The sequence below is a fragment of the Rana temporaria genome, chromosome 5, assembly GCF_905171775.1.
Source record: "Rana temporaria chromosome 5, aRanTem1.1, whole genome shotgun sequence".
Taxonomy (NCBI): Eukaryota; Metazoa; Chordata; class Amphibia; order Anura; family Ranidae; genus Rana; species Rana temporaria.
Window position 1 is genome coordinate 424,474,373 of NC_053493.1, and position 17,009 is coordinate 424,491,381.

Consider the following 17,009-nt stretch of genomic DNA (forward strand, 5'->3'; position numbering starts at 1 on the left):
AAAAAAACAATCTAAAGATAGTTTTCTATATGCCCCGCTCTTGGCTCCCCACCTCTGACCCGCTCTTGGCTCCCCACCTCTGACCCGCTCTTGGCCCCCACCTCTGACCCGCTCTTGGCTCCCCACCTCTGACCCGCTCTTGGCCCCCACCTCTGACCCGCTCTTGGCTCCCTCCTCTGACCCGCTCTTGGCTCCCCACCTCTGACCCGCTCTTGGCTCCCACCTCTGACCCGCTCTTGGCCCCCACCTCTGACCCGCTCTTGGCTCCCTCCTCTGACCCGCTCTTGGCTCCCACCTCTGACCCGCTCTTGGCCCCCACCTCTGACCCGCTCTTGGCTCCCACCTCTGACCCGCTCTTGGCCCCCACCTCTGACCCGCTCTTGGCCCCCACCTCTGACCCGCTCTTGGCTCCCTCCTCTGACCCGCTCTTGGCTCCCCACCTCTGACCCGCTCTTGGCTCCCCACCTCTGACCCGCTCTTGGCTCCCCACCTCTGACCCGCTCTTGGCCCCCACCTCTGACCCGCTCTTGGCTCCCCACCTCTGACCCGCTCTTGGCCCCCACCTCTGACCCGCTCTTGGCTCCCCACCTCTGACCCGCTCTTGGCTCCCCACCTCTGACCCGCTCTTGGCTCCCACCTCTGACCCGCTCTTGGCTCCCACCTCTGACCCGCTCTTGGCTCCCACCTCTGACCCGCTCTTGGCTCCCACCTCTGACCCGCTCTTGGCTCCCACCTCTGACCCGCTGTTGGCTCCCACCTCTGCCCCGCTGTTGGCTCCCACCTCTGCCCCGCTGTTGGCTCCCTCCTCTGCCCCGCTGTTGGCTCCCTCCTCTGCCCCGCTGTTGGCTCCCACCTCTGCCCCGCTGTTGGCTCCCACCTCTGCCCCGCTGTTGGCTCCCACCTCTGCCCCGCTGTTGGCTCCCACCTCTGCCCCGCTGTTGGCTCCCACCTCTGCCCCGCTGTTGGCTCCCACCTCTGCCCCGCTGTTGGCTCCCACCTCTGCCCCGCTGTTGGCTCCCACCTCTGCCCCGCTGTTGGCTCCCACCTCTGCCCCGCTGTTGGCTCCCACCTCTGCCCCGCTGTTGGCTCCCTCCTCTGCCCCGCTGTTGGCTCCCACCTCTGCCCCGCTGTTGGCTCACCAACACTCCCATTCACTTTAATAGGATGGCAACAAGGTGAAGGGAGGTGGCGGCAGCAGGTGATTGGACGCCTGCTAACAGGCGCTGCCATGATGGGTCTGAAATGACAGGCGCTCTTTAAGTGTAAGGACTTAATCTTGCTGGTAGTTAAAGTCCTTTAATATTTGCAAACAAAATGAAGGTTTTCCTATTTAAAATAATAAGCCGTCAGGTTAGTAAAATGGCGATATCAAAACCGATTCAATCATACAGTTTATAGTGTACATAGATGGGATATTCCTGAACTTTGTTTTTATCTCATGGTTCCTGTGGCATTGTGTGAATGCAGCAATGCAGTGCATGATATCTCAGATTGCAGAGCTTGGATTCATTGAATGAGTTTACCAAAAATTTAAATATTGCAGAATGTACAGCCTCATGCTATGTAACTAAGCCCCATTATATAATGCATAAACAAAATTATTAATGTATCCTAAATAGAAAACTATCTTTAGATTGTTTTTTTTTTTTTTTTACTCAAAGTATTTTATTACATTTTTTTTGATAAAATTTACCATACTTGAGGTGATTGTAGCCGTATTGCAATGCAAATAAAAAAAGTATCACGGACAGTATAAAATGTACCAAAAATATGTAGCAGAATACATATTGGTATAAATTTATGAAGAAATTTTATATTTAAAATGTTTTCATTGGACATATTTTATAGCTGAAAGTAGAGGTAGGAGCCAAGAGCGGGTCAGAGGAGGGAGCCAAGAGCGGGTCAGAGGAGGGAGCCAAGAGCGGGTCAGAGGTGGGAGCCAAGAGCGGGTCAGAGGTGGGAGCCAACAGCGGGGCAGAGGTGGGAGCCAACAGCGGGGCAGAGGTGGGAGCCAACAGCGGGGCAGAGGTGGGAGCCAACAGCGGGGCAGAGGTGGGAGCCAACAGCGGGGCAGAGGTGGGAGCCAACAGCGGGGCAGAGGAGGGAGCCAACAGCGGGGCAGAGGTGGGAGCCAACAGCGGGGCAGAGGTGGGAGCCAACAGCGGGGCAGAGGTGGGAGCCAACAGCGGGGCAGAGGTGGGAGCCAACAGCGGGGCAGAGGTGGGAGCCAACAGCGGGGCAGAGGTGGGAGCCAACCAACAGCGGGGCAGAGGTGGGAGCCAACAGCGGGGCAGAGGTGGGAGCCAACAGCGGGGCAGAGGAGGGAGCCAACAGCGGGGCAGAGGAGGGAGCCAACAGCGGGGCAGAGGTGGGAGCCAACAGCGGGGCAGAGGAGGGAGCCAACAGCGGGGCAGAGGATAACATTGAAGACATGGGGGGGGGGGGGCTGAGTACTTTAGTCAGTACAAGAAATCAGAAGCTTGCCCCATATTCCATGTGGGCAGTCATCGGCCCCCCTGGGGGGGTTGGGTGCCCCGTGTGCCCAGAAATCTGTATCCAGACGAATGCCAAGAAAATCCTCAGCGGCGCCCCTGGCCACGATCAAGACTGCGAATGACCAGAATGGCACATAAATTCTGCGCCGCACAATGGGACGGTTGTCAGAGCTGCGGCGCCAGGCCCGGTCCTCCGGGGTCATTCACAGTTCAGCCCCCTGCAGGAAACTTTCCTTTTATTTTCTCTAAGAAGTTCATTTTCAGGACAAAACTTCTGGGGGCTCTTAAGGGCCTCCCTGCAAATGTAACGGCTGCAGCAACAATCTAGAGCAGCGATTGTGAACCTCGGCACCCCCAGAAGTTTCGGGAACTACAATTCCCATGATGCTCCACTACACTGCAGAGTCCCTCGGCATCATGGGAAATGTAGTTACATAGGAGGTGAGGTTGAAAAAACTCCATCCTCTGTGTGTGATTATAGGTCAGTGTTACATTGTATATCCCTGGGCCCCTTACACAGCTTCAGGCATGGGCCCCCTGGAGCAGAGAACCGGGGGGGGGGTTGTATATATACAAATGATTATTTTTTTCTTTTAGGCCCTTTAATAATAATAAAAAAAAAAGAAACCTCTGGGCCCTTCCTTTAATAAAAAAAAAATATATAAAAAAATAAAATAAACAGTTATAAAAAAAATTAAAAAAAAGGGGGGGGGGTGCCATCCAGGGCCCTGGGGACCTCTGGGACCTTTAACCACTTAAGCCCCGGACCAATATGCAGCCTAAAGACCCAAGGGGTTTTTACAGTTCGGGACTGCGTCGCTTTAACAGACAATTGCGCGGTCGTGCGACGTGGCTCCCAAACAAAATTGGCGTCCTTTTTTCCCCACAAATAGAGCTTTCTTTTGGTGGTATTTGATCACATCTGCGGTTTTTAGTTTTTGCGCTATAAACAAAAATAGAGCGACAATTTTGAAAAAAAAGCAATATTTTTTACTTTTTGCTGTAATAAATATCCCCCAAAAACATATATAAAAACATTTTTTTTCCTCAGTTTAGGCCGATACGTATTCTTCTACCTATTTTTAGTAAAAAAAATCGCAATAAGCGTTTATCGATTGGTTTGCGCAAAATTTATAGTGTTTACAAAATAGGGGATAGTTTTATTGCATTTTTATTTTTTATTTTTTTTTTACTACTAATGGCGGCGATCAGCAATTTTTTTCGTGACTGCGACATTATGGCGGACACTTCGGACAATTTTGACACATTTTTGGGACCATTGTCATTTTCACAGCAAAAAATGCATTTAAATTGCATTCTTTATTGTGAAAATGACAGTTGCAGTTTGGGAGTTAACCACAGGGGGCGCTGTAGGAGTTAGGGTGCACCTAGTATGTGTTTACAACTGTTTGGGGGTGTGGCTGTAGGAATGACGTCATCGATCGTGTCTTCCCTATAAAGGGAATGACGCGATCGATGCGCCGCCATAGTGAAGGACGGGGAAGCCGTGTTTACACACGGCTCTCCTCGTTCTTCAGCTCCGGGGAGCGATCGCGACGGAGCGGCTATAAACAAATAGCCGCGCCGTGGTCCCGGATCGCTCCCCGAGCGGACCCGACCTCCGCATGTAGCGGGGGGGGTCCCGATCGGACCCCCCACCCGCTAATAGGCGAGGACGTACCCATACGCCCATGTGCCTGTACGTGCCATATTGTGGACGTATATGTACATGGGCTGGTCCTTAAGTGGTTAAAAAAAAAAAAAATAATAATTTTATATATATATATATATATATATATATATATATATATATATATATATAAACAAAAATAAAAAAAATAAACATTTATAAAAAATAAAAAAAGGGGGTTTGCCACATGGGGCCCTGGGGACCTCTGAGCCCCATATTATATATATATATATATATATATAAGAAAAAAAAAAAGAAATAAAATAATATAAATAATTTTTTTTTTTATAAAAAAAGGGGGGTTGCCATCGGGGCCCTTTATTAATATATATCTATGTAAATAAAAAAAAAAATATATAAAATATTTTTTTTTTTTATAAAAAAAAAGGGGGGTTGTCAAAAAAAATTGGCCCTTTAATAAAAATAAAATAAAAATATATTAGAATTTTTTTTATAAAAAATAAATAAAAAAAGGGGGGGGGTTGCCATCCGGGCCCCTGGGGACCTCTAAGAAAAAAAAAAAAATTGTCCCTTTACTGTAATAAAAAAAAAATATATATTTTTTTTTTATAAAAAATAAATAAAAAAAAAAAGGGGAGTTGCCACCTGGGGCCCTGTTTTTTTTTTTTAAAAGGGGGTTGCCATCCGAGCCCCTGGGGACCTCCGGGCCCCTTACAGGTGTACTGCCTGTACCCCCCTGATGGCGGCCCTGCATGTATGTTGTGGGCGTTCAGGTGCTTATCTAATAGTCTCTTGAAACCATCGATGCCCCTCCCCCGCCGAGACCACCCACTGGGGAAGGGAATTCCACATCCTTGCCGCTCTTACAGTAAGGAACCCTCTACATAGTTTAACCGCTTCCATACCGGGCCTATTCCGGCACTTCTCTCCTACATGTAAAAAATCATAATTTTTTTTTGCTAGAAAATTACTCAGAACCCCCAAACATTATATATGTTTTTTTTTTTTTTAGCAGACACCCTAGGGAATAAAATGGCGGTCATTGCAACTTTTTATCTCGCACGGTATTTGCGCAATAATTTTTCAAACGCCTTTTTTGGGGGGGGGGGGGGGTGGGGGAAACAGTTTCATGAATAAAAAAAATAAAAAACAGTAAAGTTAGCCCAATTTTTTTTGTATAATGTGAAAGATGAAGTTACGCCGAGTAAATAGATACCTAACATGTCACGCTTTATAATTGCGCACATTCGTGGAATAGCGCCAAACTTCAGTACTTTAAAATCTCCATAGGCGACACTTTTTTACAGGTTACCAGTTTAGAGTTACAGAGGTCCAGTGCTATAATTATTGCTCTCACTCTATACCTCACATGTGTAGTTTAACCCTTTCACGCCGAGCGTACGCATATATGCGTCCTCGGCTTTCGGGGGTTATACTGGGATGATGCCTGCGGTACCGTTGTTTAGAGCCGGCGATTGGCTATCCAGACATAACAACCGATGCGGAGATCTCCCCCCCTCCCGCCGCTCTGACTGGGCCTCCAGTCCCACCGGGAAACCCGATCCTCGATCCGGCGCCTCCAGTGTCCAGGCGCAGACTGAAACGAAGCCATAAACGGCTTTGATTCAGTCTCCGCATTGTAAACACGGAAGCGACGTCGTGACGTCACTTCCGGGTTTCTCGGCTGCCAATGGCGCCGGATTTAAAAAAGTACACAGTATTCAGAATCACAGTTTTCGGCGATCTGAATACTTTGAAGTGCAAAGGAGGGATCTAGACCCCCGATCCCTCCATAAAGAGTACCTGTCACCACCTATTACTGTCACCAGGGATGTTTACATTCCATGTGACAGCAATAAAAGTGATCAAAATGTAAAAAAAAAAAAAAAAAAAACACAATTTAATATTATAAAAATAAATAATAAAAAAAATAAAAAAAAATTCTAAAGCTCCCCCTCCCCGCGAGCTTGCGCAACAAAGAAAACGCATACAGAAGTCGCGCCCGCATATGAAAACGGTGTTCAAATCACACACGTGAGGTTTTGCCGCGATCGTCAGAGCGAGAGCAATAATTCTAGCACTAGACCTCCTCTGTAACTCCAACCTGATAACCGTAAAAAAAGTTTAAAGCGTCGCCTGAGGAGATTTTTAGGTACCGTAGTTTGTTGCCATTCCACGAGTGCGTGCGATCATAAAGCGTGTCATGCTTGGTATCTATTTACTCGGCGTAACATCATCTTTCACATTATGCAAAAAAACTGGGCAAACTTTACTTTTTCATTTTTTTTAAAAATCATGAAAGTTAATTTTTCCCAAAAAGTTGTGTTTGAAACACCGCCGCACAAATACCGTGTGACATAAAATGTTGCAACAATCGCCATTTTATTCTCTAGATTCTCTGCTAAAAAAATATATAGAACTTTTGGGGGTTCTAAGTAATTTTCTAGCAAAAAATACGGATTTTAACTTGTATACATCAAATGTCAAAAAATAGGCTTAGGCATGAAAGGGTTAAACGGCGTTTACATATGTGGGCGGGACTTACGTGCGTGTTCGCTTCTGAGTGCGAGCTACCGGGGGACGATTTAAGTTTTTTTTAATTATTATTAAAACATTTATTTGACTTTATTTTTACACTTTCTTTTACATTTAATTTTTTTTTTTTATCACTTTTATTCCTATCACAAGGAATGTAAACATCCCATGTAATAGGAATCTATGGTGACGGGTCCTCTGAGAAGCTCCATACCAATCAGTCACACCAGAGGAGGTCCAGCAATTCCGCAGCAACGCCAACAGCGGCGGTCCGTCTATAGAGGGCGCTGGAGCGCCGCCCCCTTTGGCTCTCGCACCGCCACTGAAATAACATACATTCATGCATTGCATGAATGTATGTTATTGTTGCCGGCTGCCGCTGGTCTATTCAGGTGGCCGGACCTTGAGCGCCGACCACCTGAATAACGGCAGCTGGTTGGCTGTGCGGAAGTGCCCATCAGAGCCAGCGGCTTTCCGAGTACAGCCCTCGTCTCCCGGATGTCTTATCCAGGGAACGTACGGGGGGTGCGTTCCTTGGATAAGACTGAAGGCCGTCTCAGCCAATCAGGTTCGCCGATTCTGGTTATCGGTAACCTGATTGGCTGAAGCGTCACCAAGGCGGGAGAAGACATCGAGGGACGTCGAAGGATTAAGGTAAGTGCATTATACAGGGCACAGCGGCGACAATGGGCACAGTGGCATCAATGGGCACAGTAGTGACAATGGGCACAGTAGTGACAATGGGCACAGTGGCGACAATTAAAGGGCACAGTGGTGACAATTGGCACAGTGGCGACAATTGAGGGGCACAGTGGCTGCGTTTGATGGCATGGCACAGCGGCTGCGTTTGATGGCATGGCACAGCGGCTGCGTTTGATGGCATGGCACAGCGGCTGCGTTTGATGGCATAGCACAGCGGCTGCGTTTGATGGCATGGCACAGCGGCTGCGTTTGATGGCATGGCACAGTGGTGATAATTGATGACACAGTGGCTGCGTTTGATGGCATGGCACAGTGCCTGCGTTTGATGGCACAGTGGCTGTGTTTGATGGCATGGCACAGTGCCTGCGTTTGATGGCACAGTGGCTGTGTTTGATGGCATGGCACAGTGGTGACAATTGATGGCACAGTGGCTGCGTTTGATGGCATGGCACAGTGGTGACAATTGATGGCACAGTGGCTGCGTTGCATGGCATGGCACAGTGGTGACAATTGATGGCACAGTGGCTGCGTTGCATGGCATGGCACAGTGGTGACAATTGATGGCACAGTGGCTGCGTTGCATGGCACAGTGGTGACAATTGATGGCACAGTGGTGACAATTGATGGCACAGTGGCTGCGTTGCATGGCATGGCACAGTGGTGACAATTGATGGCACAGTGGCTGCGTTGCATGGCATGGCACAGTGGTGACAATTGATGGCACAGTGGCTGCGTTGCATGGCACAGTGGTGACAATTGATGGCACAGTGGTGACAATTGATGGCACAGTGGCTGCAATTCTTTTTCTTTTTTTTTTACGTTTGCACCCCCCCCCCAAAAATTTTGAGCACCAGCCGCCACTGAACGCCAGTGACATATCGGTGGAGAGAGGTACTCACTAGTGGAGAAATAAATATAAGCGAACAGGATGATGTAGGTGGTGACCAGAGGGATCAGCTCGGCGATGCCGATCTCTTCCTTGAAATGGACGTGGACCATGTTCTTCCCCCGGGAGGTGCTGTTGGTGTGAGGATACACCTGTGTCAGATGGGACCTCAGACTGTTCAGAAACCTGGAAAAAAATAATAATAATTATATATATATATATAAAACACTTACAGGGAATTCATCAACAACCACCACGACACTCCTTCATAATCCAACTGACAGGCAGTGACACAGGAAGCAGGGCGATACAATTAGCACGCGGGAGGGGGTGCAGGTGAAGTGCCGGGCTGGCAGTGTGCTTCACAGTACATACTAGCCGGCTCCGCGCTCCCCCTCCTGCGGCTGCAGCGCTCCCCTCTTTCCCCCTCTCGGCGCTGGCTGTGCCCTCCTAGACCAGGTCACGTGATAGCAGTGTTCCGCCTATCACACGAGCCAGCCTAGAGGAGCGGTATTTTGTTACAGCGCGCCTGCCGAAGTCTGAACACAAACCCAGCCAACCCCGTGATACACAGCGGGAGATGGCCGCTATGTATGCATTACTAACCAGACGGCAGTGACGGGGAGTGTGAATTAGTCGGCACAGTGAGACTAATGGGCAAGTCGAGGCTGCATTTGATGGGCACTTGATGGGCACAGTGTGAGACTGTAATGGTGGGAACAGTGATGTTGCATTCATGGGCACAGTGATACTGCATTTAAGGGCACAGTAAGGCTGTAATGGCGGGCACAGTGAGACTAATGATTGGGCAAGTCGAGGCTGCATTCGTGGGCACAATGAGGCTGCAATGGTGGGCACAGTAAGGCTGAAATGACGGGCACAGGGAGGCTGTAATGGCGGGCACAGTGAGGCTGTAATGGCGGGCACAGTGAGGCTGCTTTCACGGACACAATAAGGCTGTAATGGTGGGCACAGTGAGGCTGTATTGGTGGGCACAGTGTGAGGCTGTAATGGTGGGCACAGCGATACTGCATTTAAGGGCACAGTAAGGCTGTAATGGCGGGCACAGTGAGACTAATGATTGGGCAAGTCGAGGCTGCATTTGATGGGCACAGTGAGTCTGTAATGGTGGGCACAGTGATGTTGCATTCATGGGCACAATGAGGCTGTAATGGTGGGCACAGTAAGGCTGAAATGACGGGCACAGTGAGGCTGTAATGGGCACAGTGAGGCTGCATTCACGGGCACAGTGAGGATGTAATGGCGGGCACAGTGAGGATGTAATGGCGGGCACAGTGAGGCTGTAATGGCGGGCACAGGGAGGCTGCATTCACGGGCACAGTGAGGCTGTAAGGGTGGGCACAGTGAGGCTGTAAGGGTGGGCACAGTGAGGCTGTAAGGGTGGGCACAGTGAGGCTGTAAGGGCGGGCACAGTGAGGCTGTAAGGGCGGGCACAGTGAGGCTGTAATGGCAGGCACATTGAGACTGTAATGGCGGGCACACTGAGGCTGCATTCAAGGGCAAGAATACCTGCGGAAATCTCCAGACAGGCACAAATAGTCACAACGGTGACAATGAACAGTGACGATAATTGGGGGGGGGGCGGGCGCAGTTTGCCATGGGGGGGGGCGCAGTTTGCCATCTTCGCCCTGGGCACCAAATGACCTTGTCCCAGCACCGACAGGAAGATACAAATCTAAAAGGTTGGTGACACTAACGGTTTTGAGGGACAGGGGACCTTAACGCTGCTGTGCTCAGGCAGCATTATGAGCCCCGACTCAGGAGCGGGGCCGCCAGCGTCCCTAACAACCAGTGAATATCAGTGCCCCACCCCTTATGGCGTCAATGACCCAGCATGCCCTAAGTCAATGACGTCACAAGGGGGCGGGTTCACCAGGTGACCCCCCCCCCACCCCTTAGATATTAAAGGGCAGGATCTGGGGGCCGCCTTGTTAAAGGAGGATTACAGATTCCGATAAGCCCCCTCCCGGCAGACCCCCCCCCACATTATTTTTCGCATCGTGGGTGTAAAGTTTTGCCTGAGGCCTCACAAAGCCTAGAGCCGCCTCTGAGGGGCGGGGTTTTGATAACTCTGGAGTTCAAATTTGAATTATAAAAAAAAAAAACACACACACACACAACCCCCGCTACCACCTCTCCCCGGAGCGATCAAACATCCGGCGTCCCCGCCCCCTCCCCCCGTTCACTCACTTGGCGTCATATCTGCGCAGCACCAGGGTGATGGTGTAGGACACGATCCGCTTGCGGTTGTACAGACTGACTCCGCTCTGCTTTCCCGGAACCCCAAACAGCAAATCTGTTTAAAAGAAATAACATTTTTATAAATGGGGCGAATTAATAGAAGATAAAAAAATAAATAAAAAAGAGAGGAACAACAACAAATAAGATTATTCAAATTTAAAGTGAATTACCATGCAGAGGGCGTAGCGGGAATCATGGGATACACGCAGAGGGCGTAGCGGGAATCATGGGATACACGCAGAGGGCGGAGCGGGAATCGTGGGATACACGCAGAGGGCGGAGCAGGAATCGTGGGATACACGCAGAGGGCGGAGCGGGAAACATGGGATACATGCAGAGGGCAGAGCGGGAATCATGGGATACACGCAGAGGGCGGAGCGGGAATCATGGGATACACGCAGAGGGCGGAGCAGGAATCGTGGGATACACGCAGAGGGCGGAGCGGGAAACATGGGATACATGCAGAGGGCGGAGCGGGAATCATGGGATACACGCAGAGGGCGGAGCGGGAATCATGGGATACACGCAGAGGGCGGAGCGGGAATCATGGGATACACGCAGAGGGCGGAGCGGGAATCATGGGATACACGCAGAGGGCGGAGCGGGAAACATGGGATACATGCAGAGGGCGGAGCGGGAATCGTGGGATACAAGCAGAGGGCGGAGCGGGAATCATGGGATACATGCAGAGGGCGGAGCGGGAATCATGGGATACAGGCAGAGGGCGGAGCGGGAATCATGGGATACACGCAGAGGGCGGAGCGGGAAACATGGGATACATGCAGAGGGCGGAGCGGGAATCATGGGATACATGCAGAGGGCGGAGTAGGAATCAGGGTGCACGCAGAGGGCGGAGCAGGAATCAGGGTGCATGCAGAGGGCGGAGCGGGAATCAGGGTGCACGCAGAGGGCGGAGCGGGAATCAGGGTGCACGCAGAGGGCGGGGCGGGAATCATGGGATACACGCAGAGGGCGGGGCGGGAATCATGGGATACACGCAGAGGGCGGAGCGGGAATCATGGGATACACGCAGAGGGCGGAGCGGGAATCATGGGATACATGCAGAGGGCGGAGCGGGAATCATGGGATACATGCAGAGGGCGGAGCGGGAATCATGGGATACATGCAGAGGGCGGAGCGGGAATCATGGGATACATGCAGAGGGCGGAGCGGGAATCATGGGATACATGCAGAGGGCGGAGCGGGAATCATGGGATACATGCAGAGGGCGGAGCGGGAATCATGGGATACAAGCAGAGGGCGGAGCGGGAATCATGGGATGCATGCAGAGGGCGGAGCGGGAATCATGGGATACATGCAGAGGGCGGAGCGGGAATCATGGGATACATGCAGAGGGCGGAGCGGGAATCATGGGATACATGCAGAGGGCGGAGCGGGAATCATGGGATACAAGCAGAGGGCGGAGCGGGAATCATGGGATGCATGCAGAGGGCGGGGCGGGAATCATGGGATACACGCAGAGGGCGGAGCGGGAATCATGGGATACACGCAGAGGGCGGAGCGGGAATCATGGGATACACGCAGAGGGCGGAGCGGGAATCATGGGATACACGCAGAGGGCGGAGCGGGAATCATGGGATACACGCAGAGGGCGGAGCGGGAATCATGGGATACAAGCAGAGGGCGGAGCGGGAATCATGGGATGCATGCAGAGGGCGGGGCGGGAATCATGGGATACACGCAGAGGGCGGAGCGGGAATCATGGGATACACGCAGAGGGCGGAGCGGAAATCATAGGATACACGCAGAGGGCGGAGCAGGAATCATAGGATACACGCAGAGGGCGGAGCGGGAATCATGGGATACACGCAGAGGGCGGAGCGGGAATCATAGGATACATGCAGAGGGCGGAGCGGGAATCATAGGATACACGCAGAGGGCGGAGCGGGAATCATAGGATACATGCAGAGGGCGGAGCGGGAATCATAGGATACATGCAGAGGGCGGAGCGGGAATCATAGGATACATGCAGAGGGCGGAGCGGGAATCATGGGATACACGCAGAGGGCGGAGCGGGAAACCAGGCAGAGGGCAGAGCTGGAAACCAGGCAGAGGGCAGAGCTGGAAACCAGGCAGAGGGCAGAGCTGGAAACCAGGGACCAGGCAGAGGGCAGAGCTGGAAACCAGGGACTAGGCAGAGGGCAGAGCTGGAAACCAGGGACTAGGCAGAGGGCAGAGCTGGAAACCAGGCAGAGGGCAGAGCTGGAAACCAGGCAGAGGGCAGAGCTGGAAACCAGGCAGAGGGCAGAGCTGGAAACCAGGCAGAGGGCAGAGCTGGAAACCAGGCAGAGGGCAGAGCTGGAAACCAGGCAGAGGGCAGAGCTGGAAACCAGGCAGAGGGCAGAGCTGGAAACCAGGCAGAGGGCAGAGCTGGAAACCAGGCAGAGGGCAGAGTTGGGGACCAGGCAGAGGGCAGATCTGGAAACCAGGCAGAGGGCAGAGCTGGAAACCAGGCAGAGGGCAAAGCTGGAAACCAGGCAGAGGGCAGAGCTGGAAACCAGGCAGAGGGCAGAGCTGGAAACCAGGCAGAGGGCAAAGCTGGAAACCAGGCAGAGGGCAGAGCTGGAAACCAGGCAGAGGGCAGAGCTGGAAACCAGGCAGAGGGCAGAGCTGGAAACCAGGCAGAGGGCAGAGTTGGGGACCAGGCAGAGGGCAGAGCTGGGGACCAGGCAGAGGGCAGAGCTGGGGACCAGGCAGAGGGCAGAGCTGGGGACCAGGCAGAGGGCAGAGCTGGAAACCAGGCAGAGGGCAGAGTTGGAAACCAGGGACCAGGCAGAGGGCAGAGCTGGAAACCAGGCAGAGGGCAGAGCTGGAAACCAGGGACCAGGCAGAGGACATAGTTGGAAACCAGGGACCAGGCAGAGGGCAGAGTTGGAAACCAGGGACCAGGCAGAGGACAGAGTTGGAAACCAGGGACCAGGCAGAGGACAGAGTTGGGGACCAGGGACCAGGCAGAGGGCGGAGCAGAAATCGGGGTGCGTGTAGAGGGCGGAGCAGAAATCAGGGTGCGTGCAGAGGGCGGAGCAGAAATCAGGGTGCGTGCAGAGGGCGGAGCAGAAATCAGGGACCTTACGGTGCGAGGTGAGAGGGGTTCCCTTACCTCGGAGGGTGGCGGAGGTCTGCAGGGTCTTGGGTTCATGTTGCTGGATGGTCCGGATAAGGTCCGGGTCGTTGTTGAACAGATCGCGGTTGTTCTGCCAGAAGTTGGCCGGAGACAGGAGGAGGCATCCATGTTCGGGAAGTTTGTCCCGGAGCTTCCGGAGTCCTGGCAGCAGATCGGTTACCTGCAGACACACGTCCTCCAGGCTCTTCTGACCGGCTCTGCAGAGGGATCCGGGGGAAATGAGAACCAATGGCTGAACACCAACCCAATGAAAAGCCCGACTAGAATTATTGTTGAAAATATTACCTAAAGAAATCTCCGTACTTCCCTATTTTCAAACCACTCCGGTTCCGTCACGTAATCCCGTGTAAGGGAGCGCTCACCGGCTGTGAATTCTAGAACCTGTAAACCTATGGCTCAGCTGTTGCTGGTATTCCCTCCGTTCATTGACACAGGAGAGCTGGAGCTGCAGGATCACATGACCAGACCCGGCAGTCCCTCCTTTCCTCTGCAGCAGCCACTCACTGACACAGGAAAGCTGGAGCTGCAGAATCACATGACTGGTTGCAGCAGGAGAAAGAACTTGTTCAGTCATGTGATTCTGCAGCTCCAGCTTTCTTATGTCAGCGAGTGGCTGCAGCAGGGTAAAGGAGGGAGCGCTGGTTCGATCAGGCGAGTGGTTGCAGCAGGGTAAAGGAGGGAGCGCTGGTTCGATCAGGCGAGTGGCTGCAGCAGGGGAAAGGAGGGAAAACTGGTTCAGTCATGTGACTCTGCAGCTCCAGCTTTCTTATGTCAGCGAGTGGCTGCAGCAGGGTAAAGGAGGGAGCGCTGGTTCGATCAGGCGAGTGGTTGCAGCAGGGTAAAGGAGGGAGCGCTGGTTCGATCAGGCGAGTGGCTGCAGCAGGGGAAAGGAGGGAAAACTGGTTCAGTCATGTGACTCTGCAGCTCCAGCTTTCTTATGTCAGCGAGTGGCTGCAGCAGGGTAAAGGAGGGAGCGCTGGTTCGATCAGGCGAGTGGCTGCAGCAGGGTAAAGGAGGGAGCGCTGGTTCGATCAGGCGAGTGGCTGCAGCAGGGTAAAGGAGGGAGCGCTGGTTCGATCAGGCGAGTGGCTGCAGCACGGGAAAGGAGGGAGAACTGGTTCACTCATTCACACAAGAGAGCTGGAGCTGCGGGATCACATAACCGGACTGGGGAAACCCTCAATTCTCCTGCAGCAGCCACTCACTGACACAGGAGAGCTGGAGCTGCGGGATCACCTGATCAAACCAACGCTCCCTCCTTTACCCTGCAGCAGCCACTCACTGACATAAGAGAGCTGGAGCTGCAGAATCACAGGACTGAACCAGTTCTCCCTCCTTTCCCCTGCTGCTACCACTCACTGACACAGGAGAGCTGGAGCTAGGGGATCACATGACCAGACCGGCAGTCCCTCCTTTCCTCTGCAGCAGCCACTCACTAACACAGGAAAGCTGGAGCTGCAGAATCACATGACTGGTTGCAGCAGGGGAAAGGAGAAAGAACTGGTTCAGTCATGTGATTCTGCAGCTCCAGCTTTCTTACGTCAGCGAGTGGCTGCAGCAGGGTAAAGGAGGGAGCGCTGGTTCGATCAGGCGAGTGGCTGCAGCAGGGGAAAGGAGGGAGAACTGGTTCACTCATTCACACAAGAGAGCTGGAGCTGCGGAATCACATAACCGGACTGGGGAACCCTCAATTCTCCTGCAGCAGCCACTCACTGACACAGGAGAGCTGGAGCTGCGGGATCACCTGATCAAACCAACGCTCCCTCCTTTACCCTGCAGCAGCCACTCACTGACATAAGAAAGCTGGAGCTGCAGAATCACAGGACTGAACCAGTTCTCCCTCCTTTCCCCTGCAGGAGCCACTCACCGACACAAGAGATAGCTGGAGCTGCAGGATCACATGACCGGACTGGAGTACCCTCATTTCCCCTGCAGCAGCCACTCACTGACACAGGAGCTGCTGAATCAAGTGACCGAACCAGCTCTCCCTCCTTTCCTCTGCAGCAGCCACTCACCGACACAAGAGATAGCTGGAGCTGTGGGATCACATGACCGGACCAGCGTTCCTTTCTTTAAGCTGCAGCGGCCACCAAGACAGCGCTCCCTCCTTTCCCCTGCAGCGGCCACTCTCAGACACAGGAGAGCTACAGGATCACATGGCCAGACCGGCGCTCCCTCCTTTCCCCTGCAGCAGTCACTCACAGACAGTGCTTCCTCCTTTTCACTGCAAGGGCCACTCAGACACAAGAAAGCTAGAGCTGCGGGATCACATGACCTAACCGGCGCTCCCTCCAATAGCCTGCAGCAGCCGCTCCCTCCTTTCCCCTGCAGCGGCCACTCACAAAAGGGAGAGCTGGAGCTGCGGGAACACGTGACCGGACCAGCGCTCCCTCCTTTCCCCTGCAGCGGCCACTCACAAAAGGAGACCTGAAGCTGCGGGATCACGTGACCTGACCAGCGCTTCCTCCTTTCCACTGCAGTGGCCAATCGCAAAAGGAGAGCTGGAGCTTTCGGAATCACGTGACCTGACCAGCGCTTCCTCCTTTCCCCTGCAGTGACCACTCACAAAATGAGAGCTGGAGCTTTCGGAATCACGTGACCGGGCCTGTGACCCCCTTCGCTCCCCTGCAGCCGCCACTAACTGACACAAGAGAGCTGGAGCTTCGGGATTACGTGATCGAACCAACGCTCCCTCCCTTAACCTGAAGCGGCAACTCACTGACAGAGGAGAGCTAGAGCTGCGGGACCACAGGACTGGACCAGCGTTCCCTCCTTTCCCCTGCAGCAGCAGGAAAACTGGGCCAGTGGGATAACCTGGCATGACTGAAGTACACACATCTTTTTTTACATAGGTAGGTAGTTTTAATTAAACCCCAGGCCTTTGTTGAACCCCCCATGTCTGAGTGAACGCCCCGGCAGGGTATCGGGGAGCTGGAAGTACCTGTCCCTGAGCACATGGTTCCGGATTTCCTCTACCAAGGAGAAAACTCGTGACAACGGAGAACGAAACACGTCCACAGCCAGGAAGTTCTTGTCCCATGGAGACACCACCCCCTTCACCAGGACTTGCTGGACGTAGGCCACGGGAGGTCCAAGATACTGCAGGGAGAGAGACAAGAGTATAGAACCGCATTACATAGAACACTGAGCCAGAAACAGAGGAGCTTACACTCTAATGTCCCCCCCCCACAGTCACACACTATTATACATTTCTATAGCTCTGACATATACCGCAGCGCTGTACATAGAACACTGAGCCAGTCACATCCGTCTCTGCAATCAATATGTGTATCTACACCGCGCCAATACAATCAATATGTGTATCTACACCGC

The 17,009-nt window shown here is 52.8% G+C and overlaps 1 protein-coding gene across 1 annotated transcript in view; it reads right to left on the reverse strand.

The window, feature by feature from the left end:
* Positions 1-17,009, reverse strand: part of LOC120941721 (SREBF chaperone) — a 111,237-nt gene that overhangs the window by 43,546 nt on the left and 50,682 nt on the right. Inside the window, exons 4-7 of the mRNA XM_040355340.1 lie at positions 16,618-16,775; positions 13,653-13,873; positions 10,481-10,586; positions 8,283-8,455 (exon numbers count right to left, since the gene is read on the reverse strand). Coding sequence (XP_040211274.1) covers positions 8,283-8,455; positions 10,481-10,586; positions 13,653-13,873; positions 16,618-16,775 — 658 coding nt within the window. The remainder of the gene's footprint in view (positions 1-8,282; positions 8,456-10,480; positions 10,587-13,652; positions 13,874-16,617; positions 16,776-17,009) is intronic.